This window comes from Eubalaena glacialis, chromosome 2, assembly GCF_028564815.1.
Source record: "Eubalaena glacialis isolate mEubGla1 chromosome 2, mEubGla1.1.hap2.+ XY, whole genome shotgun sequence".
NCBI lineage: Eukaryota > Metazoa > Chordata > Mammalia > Artiodactyla > Balaenidae > Eubalaena > Eubalaena glacialis.
This window is the reverse complement of record NC_083717.1, coordinates 4,788,318-4,805,757: the sequence shown is the minus strand read 5'-3', so window position 1 is coordinate 4,805,757 and position 17,440 is coordinate 4,788,318. Positions and strand designations below refer to the sequence as shown.

Genomic DNA, 17,440 nt, shown 5'->3' with positions numbered 1-17,440 from the left:
AAGTACTTTAATTGGTGAATATCTTTCTGGAGATATTCATTTAGTAGTTATAGGGTTCAATACAGTTTCGATGATCATCCTTTTGGTATCTCCATCAGAAAGAACTCACAATTTAATAGACAATATAAAATTACCACCGTTCATGCCTTTGTAAATCATGACTAGAATTTTTGAGGTTGCATTCTTTTTTTTTATTGAAGAATAATTGATTTACAATGTTGTATTAATTTCTGCTGTACAGCAAAGTAACTCAGTTATACATACATGTATTCTTTTTTATATTCTTTCCCATTATGGTTTATCACAGGATATTGAATATAGTTCCCTGTGCTATACAGTAGGACCTTGTTGTTTATCCACACTATATATATTAGTTTGCATCTGCTAACCCCAAATTTGAGGTTGCATTCTTAAAGCATTTAGACTATGCATGATGTTTTAGGGCAGTCCTATGCCCTAAAACATTCATTTTAGCAAGTATTTATCCTGGTGAAATTCTCCCAGTACCCTTTTGGTGTCATCCACCCCTTTGGCCAATAAGCAAAATGTTAAATAGAACTGTGGAATTGACAGAGGCTACACCTGTGTTCTTCTGGCTTCAGCACTAATTTTAAACCATCCTCATCCAGCAGGGCATGTCACTGGTTAATGGGCATATGGGACATTCCCGCCATCTTGCATTCAACACTGAATTAAGTGACCAGTCAGGCAGAGGCAAATCTGCTTCAACTATCCAGTTGGTAGGTTACTGACCTGAAGTATTCTACTGATTTGATTACCTTCTTTCCTTTATTCCTTGATAAATAGATGAGAATCAGTAGGCTAGATAAGTATTAATAGAATCCACTCCTGATTTGCCTGTTCTTGATCATGATTAATCCTATTTGGAAAACTTTGCCAAACACCTGAAGGCTGTTTTCAAGGGTAAAATGCATTTTCCACAGATTCAAGTCACTGCTCTCTGCACCTCTTTGAAACACATGTGGATCAGACTGACATAATAAACATATCCTTAATCACTCTGTTTACAAGTTTTCACAAACCAGCCAACCTTGAGGTTTCTCCAGTCTGAGAAATCCTTAGTCATGACTAGGTGAGGCCAAATAAATGTTGAGCAAGGAATTAGTTAGAGGACCTAAGAGTGGAGGGTTCATTTCATAATGTAGGAGACAGTGATTCTGTCCAAGGAGATGTATCATAGTAAGTGCCTTCTGTTGCACTGAGTTTTCCACAACAAAAATCTTCCGTGTGAATTCTCAAAACACAACCTCCAATCAGGTTCAAAACAATATTCCCATTTTAATTCTTAAAGTCATAAATAAAGGGACCGGAAAAATACGAAAATATATAATATAGTTAGAAAACGTGCCTCCTATAACCATGGCCTTGGGGGAGGGGGTTACAGTTCAAGAGTAGATTCCTGAGTAGAGAGAAGTAAGCTATTCCTGACACATTAACCTGGCAAAATACAAGTCTGGCAGTAGATTGCAGAACTAGAGCTAACTCAGGGATGTGAACAAAAAATATTTCTTTACAAAAGCCCTATTGTGTTTATTGTTTAGATACGTCACATGTGGTTTGAAAGAAGATAACTTCAGGCTGAGATTAGTTTTTAAATCACTTTAATGCTGACCTCATTTCTTCTGTGTGAATGAAGGGTCCAGAGCCCCAAGATATAAGCACATCTCAGATGCTAATTCAATGAGTTTAGAACGATTTGACTACTCTAGCTCACTAATAATATACTCACCATTTCTTTTGTTATTTAAGCTGCAAGATCAACCTAAAGAGAAATAGAAATAATATGAACTTTTAGGATTGTTTGATGGGTCCAACTTCCTGGTTTTTTTTGTTTTTTGTTTTGTTTTTTTAGTTATTTCTGAGATATACATTTTGAATTTCCTGTTTTTTAAGGAAGAGGAACTCACAAATCTTTCCAGTCATCAAAGGAGTTTTAGATATTTGCCTCTCAATTCCTTTGCATACCATGACAATATATAGCTTTTTGGGGAAAAATAATCCTGGAATAAATATCTGAACTCCTGTCTTTTAATAGTCTTTTGATCTTAATCAGGCTTTTGATATAATGTCATTTTTAAAAACCCCACATTTTTCTTTTGTTTCTAGATCCACCAATTTCAGGCAAGAGGCCTGTCTACCTCTTCTAATCCTGTATCCTTCAGATCCTACCTTCTCAGCCATCCTTCTCCAAAAATAGCCTATCATTACATCTTTTGAATAACTGCTGTTATTCTAACATGTGAATGTTAAGTTTACTTTCTCTGTTTACATTAAAAAAAGATGCTTATGTCTCACATTAAATTTGTCTCAAAGTTTCCACAATTTCCGGTGATATGAATATGCTTCTAAAAGGACATGTTCCATAGACAGATAAGAAGTATTCTTTTCACACAACAGAACAAGAATCTTAGGCCTAGGGAGGGAAAGTGTCTTTCCTGAAATTACACCATGAGTCAGTCTCTGAAATAAAATCATATCATCTCAACTTGTAGCAGTCAATTTCAAAATCTCACCTTCCTGTCATGTGAAAGGATGAAAAATCTTTTAAAATTGTATTCTTTCGTAAGTTTGTTGATCTCCTTCATTAGTCAGCAAGTTTTTTTTTTTTTTTTTCCTGACTGGAAATGCAACAGAAACAGCATCTTATGCTACGATGAATGAAATGAAGTGTGGGGTTTGCAATGGTTTCTTCTCCACAATCTACTTAAAGATCAGAAGAGAATTCTAGATCCACAGTCTACTGTACAGGAGCAGGGCCAACTGAGGTCAAGAATCAAGAATCATTTTTTTTTCCTACGGCTTTTGGGTTTCATAAAGGCTTCCATAATTTAATCATGAATTACAGACTACCTAAGTAGCCTCTAGCTCTCTATGGAAGACTCTGAGCTACGTAAGAGTGCTATTTTCATCTACATGTAGATAGTGGGAAAAACATGCTTGCAGACTCTTGGCTCTACCTTCTGTGTTTGTCTATGAAATTGAAAAGTTCTAATATACTCTGGAGGATCAAAATGTCTTTGGATAATCAACATAACTCTTCATGTTTCATTTTTCGATAAAATGATGACTATTGCTTATCATTCATATTTTATTTTTTAATTTAAAATAGAAAGGCCCAGAAGATGCACAGGCAGCTGAAATTCCTATAGGCAGTCTGAACGCCCCCAACAGAAAATGTGAGTACCAATTTTAAAAATCCAAACATTAAATATAGAAAGTGCCATAGAAAGAGGTTATATCTGTTTTGAAATAAATATGTGAAAACCATGTAAATTTCATATTGGGTATGTATTTCATTATTAAAACTTTTGCAATGAAATTTTTAATAAGGGCTCATTCCTATCAGTCTTTGAAACCTACTACACATTAATATCAGTGTTACTTCATTCTTTAAAAATGTTTTCCCCAATGGCTTAAAACTGATCCTCTGGAAACTTCGATTAGTGTAAATACTTACGTGGTTATCAAGGCTCGTTTAAAATCCTGCTTACATGATGATTTGAGCCTTTTACTTCCCATGAAGTCTGGAGACAGTACTGTTTTTTTGTCTTCTATCACAGTCTACTGATAATTCATCACAAATGTCTATCTCCTTTATGATATTGTCGTTAACATGGTGGAGTTCAAATCAGTGCTATCTCATTATTCACATCTTATGGTATAACTCATTTGTTTGTATAATTTGCATCCAATCTTCTTCTTTCTATGATTTTTCCCTATTTCTGAATTTGATTAACCAGTTTTGGTTAGGACTTTATTCCCTTTTGCTCATGCTTCTGAATAATTCTTAGAACTTTTTTTTTTTTAAAGGTCTGTGTCGGTTTTCATCAGTTGCTCCTGAATCCTTGCCCCATTTTTTTCACTGGTATTACTCTTTTGTAAACACACTTCTCAATAGTTTAATGTTAAGCAGTCATGATTAGTTATGCCCATTCTATCAGAATAAGTTAGTTACCTGAGAAGAAAAAGAGGTATTTATTGAATACTTATTATATGGCAGGCACAATGCTAAACACATGACATGGATTGTCTCATTTAATCCTCTTACACTTTACTGAAGTAAGAATAATTAATATTCAAACTACACAAATGAAGAGACCAGTCATTAGAGAGGGTAAGTCACTGCCCAGGACTACATAGCTACTAAACTCTAGCATTGAGGAACTAAGAAATGCTAATGCAGCAACAATTTCCTTGTGATCATTCATTCAGGCATGCATCCCTGTATTTTTTCACATTCTTTCATTCACTCAAGAAATGTTTGGGCTTCTTGGGTGGTGCAGTGGTTAAGAACCCGCCTGCCAATGCAGGGGACACGGGTTCGAGCCCTGGTCCAGGAAGATCCCACATGCCACGGAGCAACTAGGCCCGTGCGCCACAACTACTGAGCCTGCACTCTAGAGCCCGCGAGCCACAACTACTGAAGCCCACGCACCTAGAGCCGGTGCTCCGCAACAAGAGAAGCCACCGCAATGAGAAGCCCGTGCACCGCAACAAAGAGTAGCCCACTCGCCACAACTAGAGAAAGCCCACGCACAGCAACGAAGACCCAACGCAGCCAAAACTAATAAATAAATAAAATAAATGAATTAAAAAAAAATGTTTGAGCATGTTTTAGGCGCTGTGATTGCACTGGGGAATAAAATTAGGAATGGTCTTTATCCCTAGTTTGCAATGTGGTTGAGGATATAAATGCTAATAAGAACAAACAAGGTGGTAACAATCACTGTTCTGAATGTGTTTGATGTTTTCACGCCTGTAATTTATTTATATGATTCAAAATATGTAATTACGTAGTCTGTCCAATTCTTTTTTTTAGGACATTGGTAGTGATATTTTTCCTTCTAAATCTTTAGTTCCAGGAGAAATTTTAGAATGCCTGGCACCTAGAAGGTATATCAGAGACATTTCTCTGTATTTGTTTTTAGAAGAAAGGAAGTGGAAAGAAGGCTACACCTAGTCAAATTAGGAGCAGAGAGTGGTTGTAATAATGGAAGTGGAAGTAATAATGATGGTCTTATTCAAATATTTTGTAGCCCTCATATCTTTCTACTTCAGATATCAATCTTGGCATACAGAATGATTAGTGAACAAATCCAAATTTGATTATGCAACTGCCCTTTTTGCCAGGGACATATTGAATTAGCTTCAAATATTTGATTACTTGTTTCATATTACCTCATTGGTGGAACTCAGGATGTGAGAGTCCTATCCACAGTCTGATTTAAGTAAACAAAAAGCAACATGATACAAGATCCAGCCTGGGTATTACCATGGAAAACCTCTGAAAAGTCAGAAATGTGGAGCTCAGAATGACTTCCATGTACCGAAGGAAAGGTAAAATATTATTGATAGTTCTGTAATGAGTACATTGATTTGCCAGCGAACGCTTGTCTTATCTTCCACTGAATAATGTTTCAATTGTCTTAAACAGCATGCACAATGTGCTCCTTGTTGTTTATATGCGAATATGTATATTTGCCTTGTGGCTTGTTACATGGCCATGATCTGACATTTAGAAACCCATCATCAGAGATAACAAAATAATAGGCAACAAAAATAGGCTGCAGTGTTTCTTGGCAAAGTATAAATTGGGTAAATGTTTTCCATCCACATATATGCTGTTAATATCAAAACAGTATGTAGGCATACACACAGGCATGAATTGGAAATGACAATTTATTTGTATGCTGCAATGTTGTCACATGGATTACTATTTGATTTTATTTCCACGAAGAAGAGCTTTACTTCTGAAAATCGGCAGGAACAGCTGAGTGACCTGTTTGCATTTTTAGGCTCAGAGAGCTTCCAGGCAATGCCAATAAGAACTCTCTGAATTCAGTACTTTGATATTTATTCTGTATTTTTATGACTGTTGCCTAAAATCTTCTCATTTTTGTTAAAGAATGAAATGAATTAGGAAACCACCAGAATGATAGAACTGAGTCTCACCGTGATGGTTCTAAATAAAGCATGATTTTGAGAAGTAAAATGCATGGGATGTCTTTCCAACACAGGCAATACACTTATCTCCTGGCTGATAGTCTGGGCTAGATCTGCTGTTTACTGAAGTTCCTTATTTCACAGTGTGGGCTATAAAATAAGTCAAATCATATCCCCCCAGTAAACCATATTACAATACAGTCCCTCCACAGTCTTAGACCAGGTAACAGAAGCCAGAAGGTAACCTCTTCCTATTTTTGAGTGTCCAGTTATTAGAATATTGTGGGCAGTTCTAATAGTAACAATAGCAACTCCTAACACCTGTCACACAGTATACATCAACTGAGTAATTAGACTACAGCAATTGATTTTAATGGCTGTTCTTATCAAATGGTATACCTAGGTAGTTCACTGTCAGAATATGTGTTATCCCTGGAATACTTTTTGTATTTGTTAATGGTTCCAACCCATAATACTAATACACAGTTTTAGGTTTTTGAAAACAGAAATTCTGTCCGTCAAAAACTTGAACCCAACTGTGATCTAATTATTTCATTAATTAAACCCATTATGGTCCAGTTTATTTCATTGGCTGTCTACTAATCAGATAATGTATATAATGTAATAGAATCGCATGAAGACAGCTTCTCTTTATTGTATTCAACATCTAGTTGGTCTAGTCAGAAAGACAGAACATTCAGTCAATGTTCCAAAGCTAACTTTGAGATCGGAAGGGATGGAAGCGGTTCTGCCGTGGTCACATTTGAGGAGTGAAGGACGCAGTGCGGGAGGGTGGTTAGCACCAACCAGAAAGTGGAACGATCACAAAGTGGCAGGAGGTTGACAGGTGACTCCAGGAGACTGACGCGAGGGGCAGTGTGACTCAGGGGACAGTTTCAGAAAATAGACTCCATTTTAATGGCATTCTGCCCCGAGGGTCTTAAATTATTTAAAAATGCTTCACAAAAGACATTATGTGGAAAGGTCATCGAATGTATTTTGGAAAGTTATAACAGTGTTATTTTTATCTTCTTTTGGCACAGCTGAACAGGAGGATAGAAGAGCGAATGCCCTAACTTATCTCATAATTAGACCCATTAGAAAAATGGTGACCATAAATCCAAGTGTGCCATATCGGTTGCCGTATTCGCATCTCCGGTCCTGACCTATTTTGAAAGCTGAGACAAAGTGGAGTTACTTAATCTGGTGCAATTTAAGGATGTCGAGGCTGGAGGGGAAAGTTGATCGTAACTGAAGGATTCCATGAACTATGTAGTGCTCTGTTCATGCTTCTTACACCTTTTTTTTGGTTCTTTAGGCAAAACCATTAGCTTGTTAGCAATAATGATCCTGGTTGGGGACAGCCTGCATAATTTTGCAGATGGCCTAGTCATAGGAGCAGCCTTCTCATCTTCATCCGAGTCAGGAGTGACCACAACAATTGCTATCTTGTGTCATGAAATTCCCCACGAAATGGGTAAGTCTGACAGTAGAATCACTCTTCCTGCTTGCTGAGAAAATCATAATATATTTCTAGCCATGGTTTACTAGGCTTCTTTTTCCAACACATGATTGAAAGATGAATACTTTCTGTTCATAATTTATTTAAACCATCAAAAGCAAAGAACTAGAAAAACAATTCCTGTACCTCAAGATAGAATTCAATTAGACCCCTTTATGATATTTCCTGGATCCAGAAGTGACTCTTTTTGGATTCTGGAGAATTCTATATGGGAAACAGTCATTAAAGGTGGGGGGAAGGGATAAATTAGGAGGTTGGGATTAAGATATACACACTATTATATATAAAATAGATAATCTACGAGGACCTACTGTATAGCACAGGGAACTCTGCTCAATACTCTGTAATAACCTATATGGGAAAAGAATCTAAAAAACAATGGATGTGTGTATATGTATAACTGAGCCACTTTGCTGTACAACTGAAACTAACACAGCATTGTAAATCAACTATACCCCAATACAAAATAAAAATTAAATTAAAAATAAATAAAAATTCTGGCATAATAAAAAAATTCTTTAAATTTTTTAAAAAAGAACTTCAGCAAAAACTTCAAAATCTGCATATTAAATGTGGGAAAAACATTAATAGGAGAACTTTTGATCCATTATGTCAGCAAACAGGCCAATGAGATAAAATAACATTTAAATTAAAGGCAAACCATGGTTTCATCAACCTGATTTATACAAAATGTCTAAAGCCAAGTGTAACATTGAAATGACAGGCGTATGGTATCAGATTCATATAAGACACTTTTTCTGGATAATCTTAATCACCCATGTAATTCAAATCCTGCCTCCCAGGAACCAAGAGGAGACGGAATAGACATTTCTGAAACAGGTCCAGAAAGAGGAGAGGCTGGTCCCAGGCACACGCGTGCCCTAGAGAGAGGACTCTTGGCAGTCACTCTTTCTTATCTCACTTTCACATTTACATTGCCCACTTGGGCCACCCCTGACCTCTTGGGTTCTGTGTCTATTGCCCAAAGTCCTGTCACTCATCATCACTGACCCATTCCTCTCTGAGGAGTTTATCCAAGGTCCTTCCTGAATCCGTTAAGACATACCTGGTCTGGGGGCCATATTGTATGGTCCTATTTTAGCTACTATAATAAAACCCAACAGAGGTGGGTGACAGTCTGCGACAGGCCAGCAAAAATGTCTGAAGACCTGTTCATAGGATTAATTACGCAAGAGAACTAGGACACTGAGTCCCCAGGCTGTCTCTTTTTTTCAATTTTTTATTGAAGTCGAGTTGATTTACAATGTTTTGTCAATTTCTGCTGCATAGCAAACTCAGTTATACACATATAGACATTCTTTTTTATATTCTTTTCCGTTATGTCTCTTTATTGAACTTCAGCCTCTTCTCAATCCCAAAACTAAGAAATAGAGCCTCTCAGATTACAAGATCATTCTTCTTTTGGAAGAAAAGTGTAGAGGGAATAAGGTCGTTTTTCCATAATCATTAAGGCAGTAAAACATTTTCTAAAGGAAAAATTTGTTTTCCTAACCAACTTTTGCCATGATTTAAAAATCTCCTTAAGTCATTTTCTCTTTCTCCATAGCAGTTCCTGCCTAAGTAAAAAAAGAAAAGCCCATATAATGTTTACTACCTTGGGATTTTGCCTGGCAAGTTTCCAGGTAAAAACCTTTAGAAATCCCGGGGCACCAAGTACTTTATTTTGCATTTGTCTAAGTTGAATATGTCACAGGACATTAGGAAGTAAAGAGTATGTCACCGTTCTCTCTGTATATACTATCTTCCAGAGCAGTAAAAGGAACAGAACTCTTGAAATGTAACTTCCTAAAGTATAATGAGTTAGGCTCTAAATCCTAGAGGAATATAGGAAAGTGTTTTATTAACTGATCATTCAATTTTACTTATAAAATTGGCCCCAGTCGCTGAAATTTGAAACAAACTAATAGCACACGAGTTGAACAAAGCCATCATCAGTTAAATGATAATTCTATTTTCTTTTCCCTTAAATTTCAGGAGACTTTGCTGTGCTCTTAAGCTCTGGACTTCCTATTAAGATTGCCATCCTGATGAATTTTATAAGTGCTTTAACTGCCTTCATAGGACTGTATATTGGCCTCTCGGTATCCACGGATCCATGTATTCAGAACTGGATCTTAACAATTACTGCTGGGATGTTCTTATATTTATCCTTGGTGGAAATGGTAAGCTTTGTGGTTTTTCTATTTTGTTTTTCCAAACACTAAAAATGCAAAACAGAGAAAAAGCGGCAAAACGGAAGGATCGATGGGGAGAGGAGAAGAAGAATATAGACAAAAGTATAAAAGAGTAGGGTAGTATTCTGTGCAATCCAAGAAAGTAAGCGGTAGGCAGAAGAAACGTAATTTGAGATTCAGAGAATATTGACATTCTTTTAACTGAAATTAAGTGGAATGATTGAAACCTTCATAATTGTCAAAAAGTGATTGTCATTTCATTCTGCTCCAGCTTTGCATCTATAAAAGATGCCTATACTTCCAGCTGAAAAATGAAAAGTTCTGTTAAACAGCCAGTCGTTTTGTTTATACGTTAGAAAATATTTCAACTGAATTTGTCATTAAATTAAAGAGCTCTTTGGCTTAATGAACCAACCCATCTTTAAGTTGCCAAAGCGCTATCATGCTGGTGAAATGAGAAAGATTATTATAGTATTGAGTCTCTAAAATTGCAATATATTTTTCCTGAAGAGGCCCTTGCTGACATTAATGGTTAACTCAATCATCACGTTTCATCACCTAGAATCTGAATTGAACCTGGGAAATTTCACATTTTCTTTTTGCCTCTTAAGTTCTGTTCTCTGCAAGATAAACCAGTTTTTTAAGGTCACCTTCTATTAGATTGTTTACAACTTACATGTCTTTTTTTTTTTTTGGCTGCGCCATGGGGCTTGGAGATTTTAGTTCCCGACCAGGGATTGAACCTGGGCTCCGGCTGTGAAACTGCCAAGTCCTAACCACTGGACCACCAGGGAATCCCCTACAACTTACATGTCTTAAAATAAAAGTCATAATGATTTTCCTGTCTCATGGGAGGGAATAAGGCAAATTAAAATGGCATAAATTAACAAAAGAAATATATATTTTTAAAATCACCCATTTTTAAAAAGAAGTCTTTATTGAATTTGTTACAGTATTGCTTCTGTTTTATAGTTTGGTTTTTTGGCCACGAGGCATGTGGGATCTTAGCTCCCCAACCAGGGAACGAACCCGCGCCCCCTGCGTTGGAAGGCGAAATCTTAACCACTGGACCGCCAGGGAAGTCCCAACAAAAGAAATATTTAAGACTTAAAATCAATAGAAAGCCAATCTGATAAGAAATAAAACATGTGATTACATGCATCCTGGGGCAGAAATGTAAAATAAATAATCTTGAAGGTCATATGTGGAACAGGACCATTGGGGTTGACTAGTGATTTGGCAGAAACCAGCGATTGTCCTGGAAGTAAGTAAAGAGACTGTTTCATAAGGGAAAAAATCTGGAAGGCAGGAACCTGGGCTTATACAACCAGAACAGTGCATTCTATAAGCAGAATTCAAGAAGGGGACTCTTCAAGTAAAACCACTATCTTAAACTGCGCTGTAGGGACTTCCCTGGCGGTCCAGTGGTGAGGACTCCACGCTTCTACTGCTGGGGCTTGGGTGGGGAGGCACGGGTTCAATCCCTGGTCAGGGAACTAAGATCCCCCATGCCTGTCGGGGCACAGCCAAAAGAAAAGAAACCCACTGTAAATGCTTCTGACTTTTTGGTGGTCTTTCTTAATTCTCATGAGATTCAAGTATATGAGGTAAACACCAAAATGTACTTTCATATTTGGAAATGTTCTTACATATTGTCTATGATACTCGGGGAATTCCCTAATCTTGATAGTGAATATAGGCAAAGGTGCAGCTGATTCTACCCATCTTTTCTGAACCCTGGTCCCCAACCCGCAATCAGTGTTAGAGAACCCCACCATCCTTCCAGTTTGAGAAATCTGGATTTCTCGCCTTGTGTGACTTAGAAAGCACACGGCCACTCATCACTGAACGTCGTGAGGTACCTTTTATTTAAAATGTCTGTAGATCCGTCCTTAAGTTCACTCTGGAGCCTCCTGATTTTCAGCTTTGCATTTCTTTTTTTTTTTTTAAACATCTTTATTGGAGTATAATTGCTTTACAATGGTGGGTTAGTTTCTACTGTATAACAAAGCGACTCAGCTATACATATACATATATCCCCATATCTCCTCTCTCTTGTGTCTCCCTCCCACCCTCCCTATCCCACCCCTCTAGGTGGTCACAACAGCTTTGCATTTCTAATTCCTTTTTTCTTTAGGAGTTCGTTGGGGGCAGTTGCTATATTCTTTTGAAGTTGATTTTGTGTTTTAACACAGTGTAGCCTCTCTTCAAGTATGATGGATGTGTATGTACGTAGTTAGTCCTTTCTCTTTGTCTCCTAAAATTGACCTGAAAAGATTATCAAGAACCATTTGAGCCCTAAGCTAAAGACATCATTTTCCCCTCAATGTTTCTTCTCCCGGTCTTGTAAGGATAAAGAATTGCTTGTAAGAAAACAATGTGGCTGACATCCTATGAAATTCTAACTAGAAGAAATCCTGACCTTATTGCAAATTACTATTGGCCAAGGAAAAATCGGTGTCCTGGCAAAAAGACAGGAAAGAAAATACTCTGAGTTTCCTGGGGCTACTTGCTATAATCCAGGTCACCTGCTCTCACGGCCTTTTGAGTAACTTCTAAACAAATACAGCTCTTTCACACAGTGGCAAGTTTAACTGTTGTACTCTGGGGCCATGCCAAAGAAAATACTTTTTTGTCATTTCAAGGGAAGAAAACAAGGTTTCAAGACTCTGTACAACAGCAAAGAAAATAAATGACAGCAACTAAAGGGTAAGGGGGATACTTTCATTCACTGGCTATTTACCAAATTCTGGAAATGTACCAGGCATCTTCTGAGCAGGGTTAATGTGAAAAGATTAGCTAGAGTTTTGCTTTGCTTATTTGTTTCAAAGAAATTGGGTGTGTTATTTCAAACTCCTAAAAGGAAAAGAACTGGGGGCAAAAATGGGGCCATTAGCCATGATGCCAACAAAGCAGAAAGTCTTCACTAGGGAAGTCTGCCAGCCTGAAATTCTCCAAAGTGGTATTGCCTTATCCAAGCACACCACCTCTCAGTTCCATTGAATAGTTTCTAAAGTAAGTTAAGAATGAATGCAGCTCTGGGTGGCCAGAGGAAATTCATTCTCTATGATAAAGATCCATGTGCTAGACTGGGTTTCCCCAAAGCAGAGTCTAAGACAAAGGCGTGTGTGAAGTCAGTCAGCTTGGGAGGTGATCCCAGGGAACAGGACTGAAGGGCAGGTGGAGTGAAACAGAGAAGGATAAAAAGTCAGTAAAACAATGGGTTTTTATTAAGTTCAATACCACCATGGGGCGTCCACCACACGGGACCTACTGAGGGGGCTTCTGTCCCCATTGCTCGTTGGTCCCATAGGCATCACCTCCCACATTTCAGGTGATACATGCCTGAGTGCCAAGGGAGTTCCCTGGCAGTCCCATGCCATCACACTAAGGAGCCCAGGGCAAGAGAGAGAGGAACGTAGTAGAGACCTGAAACAAGGCTTTGTGCAGGACTAGTTAACGCCCTCTTGGAAATGGTCTCTGCAGCAGTAGCTGTGGTGAGAGATGGGCTGAAAGAATATGAAATAGCACACACATGCTGGCCATTACCAGTTACCCCATCCACCACTCAAATATGCTCCTGGTCTTCCTTCACTTTGGAATTCCATCTATACCAAGGCCCCTGCAGAGCGGTAGACAGCAAAAAACTCCACAAAGACTTAATACAACGTAGTTAGTGGAAACAATCTCTAAACCCTACTGGTCTTATTTGATATTCACAATCTATGTCCTTCCAGCAGACAATCTTGATTCTCCCCACCTTCAGGCAGCACTTTGGCTGACCTCGATTTCATTCCTGGTAGGGACACCCAGATCTTCCCTGAGGGATCCGCTTTGTCCTTGTCAGGCCATAGTTCCTGTGATTGCCTGTTCACCATTGTCACCAGGCATGGAAGCACCAAGAAAGGCTCCAAGGAATTCTCAGATTTCCAGATACAGTCCTTGCTTACTCCATTGTGTAGCAATCACCCTACTCCTCATGGTAACCACTGACAATTGTTCCCATCAGCATAATAACTTTTTTCTCTATTGGTTGATCCATTGGCATGAGATGCTCAAGTGACCAGGTGGTAGACATAACTTCAAGTTCAGTGGAAACATTCCCTGGTGTATTCTCCTCAAGAACAAGGATCTGTGTGATCTGATGGTGCTAAAGTTTGCAGGAACAGGAAGCACAAATTCTAAAAGCAGAAAAACTGGCAATGATTATATACCATTGCTTCATGATTTTGCCTATTACTTCTGCTCTTATTTCTATTATTTCCTTCCTTCTACTCACTTTGCATTTAATTTTCTGATCATTTTCTGGCTTCATGAGGTGGAACGATGTATCATTGATTTTAAATGTTTTCTCCTTTTCTAGTATAAGCATTTAAAGCTGTAAATTTCCCTCTAAGCACTGCTTTGCTGAATCTCATGTATTTTAATATGTTCTGTTTCCAGTACTGATCATTTTGAAATGTTTTTAAACATTCACAACATCTCATGATTTTTTCTTATTTGACCCATGTACTATATGGAAGTATGTTGCCTAATTTCTCAATATTTATAGCTTTAAAAAATATCTTTTAGTTATTTATTTTAACTCTTGCATAGTCAGAGAATATACTTTGTATGATTTTAGCCCTTTGAAATATTCTGAGACTTTTTTTATGGCCCAGAATATGGTCTATCCTGGTGAATGGCCCCATGTGCACTTGAAAAGTACATGAGTGCGACTGCTGTTGGGTGAGGGGTTCTGTGAATGTCAATTAAGTCAGGCTGGTTGATAGTGTTATTCATATTTTCAAATTCCATAATGATTTTTTTCTCTACTACTTATGTTAATTATTGAGGGAATGATTGAAGGAGTTAGAATACAGACCTAACTTTGTAGGTTTCCCTATTTCTTTCTTAGTTCTATCAATTTTGCTTCATGCATTTGACACTCTGATATTAGATGCATGCATATATAGGGCTGCTACGTCTTCTTAATTGAATTGATACTTTTATCACCATGAATGATTCCTCTTTATCTCTGGTAAAAGTCCTTGTCCTAAGTCTCCTTTGCCTGATGTTAATATAGTCACACCTGCTTTCCTGCTTACTATTTGCACAGAATATGGAAAGTAAGTGGTAGGGCTTTGAAAGAGTATTTGAAGTGACGTTACAGGAGAAATGTCTGATACAATCAGCAGTGTCTGTGATTAATATGTTAATATCCATGTATCTTGTTTATCTTATTTCCCTAAATCTTATTTATAACAAATCTATTGGTTTGTGGTCTTTTTCATACTCCCATATTTGCTACAAAGATTTCATGAGATTTGTTCTTTATAGATATAATAGCCCCTGAAAGATATACATGTCCTAGTCCTGGAAGCTTGTGAATATGTTATCTCACATATGAAAAGAAACTATGCAGGTGTGATTAAGGTTTAGAACCCAGAGATGGGAAGATTACCCTGGATTATCTGGGTGGTCCCAATCTAATCACCAGTTCTTAAAAGTGGAAAACCTTCCCCAGCTGTGGTCAGACAAAGATATGTGATGACAGAAAGGTCAGAGAGATTTGACGTTGCTGAATTTGAAATTGGAGGAAGGGGACCAGGAGCCAAGGAATGCAGGCAGCCTCTAGAAGCTGGAAAGGGCAAAGAAACAGATTCTCCCCTAAAGAATCGAAAATGGAAAAATATGTTACCAAATTCAGGTCTGGCTGCTCCCCGCTCGAAAATCAATACCCGAGAGGCAGTTGTTGGTAGAAAGGAAAATTGCTTTTAATCAGAATGCTGGTGATCTGGGGAGATGATTGACTCAGTGTGCCCCAAAAACCATCTGCTTGGCCATGAAAGTTTTTAAAGGGAAAAACGGAGGTAATCTCAGTTAATCATTGAGATGGGGGTCAGAGTCGTCACCATTCCCCGCTGCATGCAGGCTTGTTGACTTCTTGTGATCTTTCTTTAGATGCTGTCTTGTTCACACAGTTTGTCCACACTGTTTGTTCACGAGTTTACTGAAGGGGAAGCAAGGGAGGAGATCTGATCACTTGTTAATTACTTATTCTTCATTTCTACTTCTTTGATCTACAGAAAGAACCAACAAGTTAGGCAAGGTATTGTGTGAGCACAAGATCTGATAGGTGTGCTAGGGCGGGAGATGAGTAGAGCATGGGGGTGCCTGATTGAAAAGTTAGTTACAGTGTAGCTTTGCTGAGGTGACAAGAAAGGGGGTTTCCTGCTGAGGGCCGTTTCCTGCAAAGAGCTGTTTACAAATCCCCGCCCCCCACTCAGATATCATTCCATTTCTATGGGATTAGGGATGAAGGTCCCTCTTCTGTAGCTGCTTCGTGCTGTGAAAGGACCTCGAGGTCTTAGTGTGAAAGATATTGACATGGGTTTGAAGTTATTGACATGGGTTTGAAGCATCTCTTGGCTGACAGCTTCAGTGGCCCGTTTACATATACGAGCAGAAAAAGCTACAATTATTTTGATGCCTACAAAGATACAGATTATTATGAGCAGTAGTGTTAATCCCATTCTCTTAAGGCCAGTGCTTGGAGTTGTGCGAGCCACAGATTCAGTTCTGCTCAAGATGGAGCAGCTTATGTCATGCCTGCAGTCTGGGCGTCATGCAGTTAGCTCTTCCCTCTGGTGGCGATGACAGTATCTGTACAACAACTCAGGAGTGGCGATGACAGTATCTGTACAACAACTCAGGAATGTGCATCAGACACTGTCTGTGACCCTATTATCCTAATCATCAACCGCTTGAACCTGCTCTTTTGTGACCCAGGAAGGCCTGGGAGATGTCAGCTTTTCTACAAACAAGAGGCAGAGGACATGGAGGGGCCGTTTTACTTGGGGGGACGGGGCCCACAGGGTTCTGCTCGGTTCCAAACACATTGATTTTAGCCTGGTGAGACCCAAGTCAAATTTCTGACCTCCAGAACTGTAAGATAAGTTTGTGTTGTTTTAAACCACCAGGTTAGTAGTGATCTGTTAACAGCAGCCATAGAAAACTAATCTGTCTCCGTGCTACTAACCTTGGTTTAGATGTGCTCGGGGACAGAGGCAGCTATGTAGGAGCTTCTCAGTCTGTCTGAGAACTGAGAATTCCTTCTAAGAAAATTCCCAGAACTAAAAAAATCAGGAAGATTTCTCATAGCCACCATCTCTAAAGTTTACAAAAATCTCTCAAATAGAAGGAAAAGACCAGTCCTGGAAGTACTGTTTTTTTCAGCAGTTTGGATGAGAGAGACTTTATTTTTAACGATATGATTTATTATTTAAAGAATAAGTTAATTCACTTTGAAGAGCATTATGTAGGTTATGCCAAGGAAAGGTTTATTTTGGATCTGAAACAAGATTCAAACCTTTAGGCACTTTTCCTGAGGTTTTAAATCCTGCAAAACTGTTTCCATAGCAACAAGCCCATAGAAATCTCAAGGGGCTATCATGATGGATATGACTGGAGATGTCTCTAGAATGGGGATAACTGGACAGCTGCCTAGGATCTAGTATGTTAATAGCATCCAAGCTGATAGTGGAGGAGCTGTAACTCAGAGAATTGGGTACAGAAGAAGGAAGTGCCTACCAATTCATGCCAAAGCAAAAGAAACTCCCATGCCCCCTCCGTGTACATCACAGTGAATTAATTGAGAATATACCTTATTTCCAGCCCTCTCCCTCCACCAGTCTTTCTCACTAGATAAATCTCTGGGTTGCTTCCTCTTCTGCTCTGCACTTGGGTTTTTTGTTTGTTCGTGTTTGGTTTTTTGTTT

At 38.4% G+C, this 17,440-nt stretch overlaps 1 protein-coding gene across 3 annotated transcripts in view; it reads left to right on the top strand.

Annotated features, from left to right (window-relative positions):
- Positions 1-17,440, top strand: part of SLC39A12 (solute carrier family 39 member 12) — a 67,710-nt gene that overhangs the window by 33,439 nt on the left and 16,831 nt on the right. The window contains exons 8-11 of one of the 3 annotated variants that reach the window (XM_061181538.1): positions 633-740; positions 3,131-3,197; positions 7,283-7,441; positions 9,482-9,669. In XM_061181538.1, the coding sequence (XP_061037521.1) occupies positions 633-740; positions 3,131-3,197; positions 7,283-7,441; positions 9,482-9,669 (522 nt within the window). Of the gene's footprint in view, positions 1-629; positions 741-3,130; positions 3,198-7,282; positions 7,442-9,481; positions 9,670-17,440 lie in introns of all 3 variants that reach the window. The other 2 variants (XM_061181537.1, XM_061181539.1) reach the window with 2 other exon arrangements.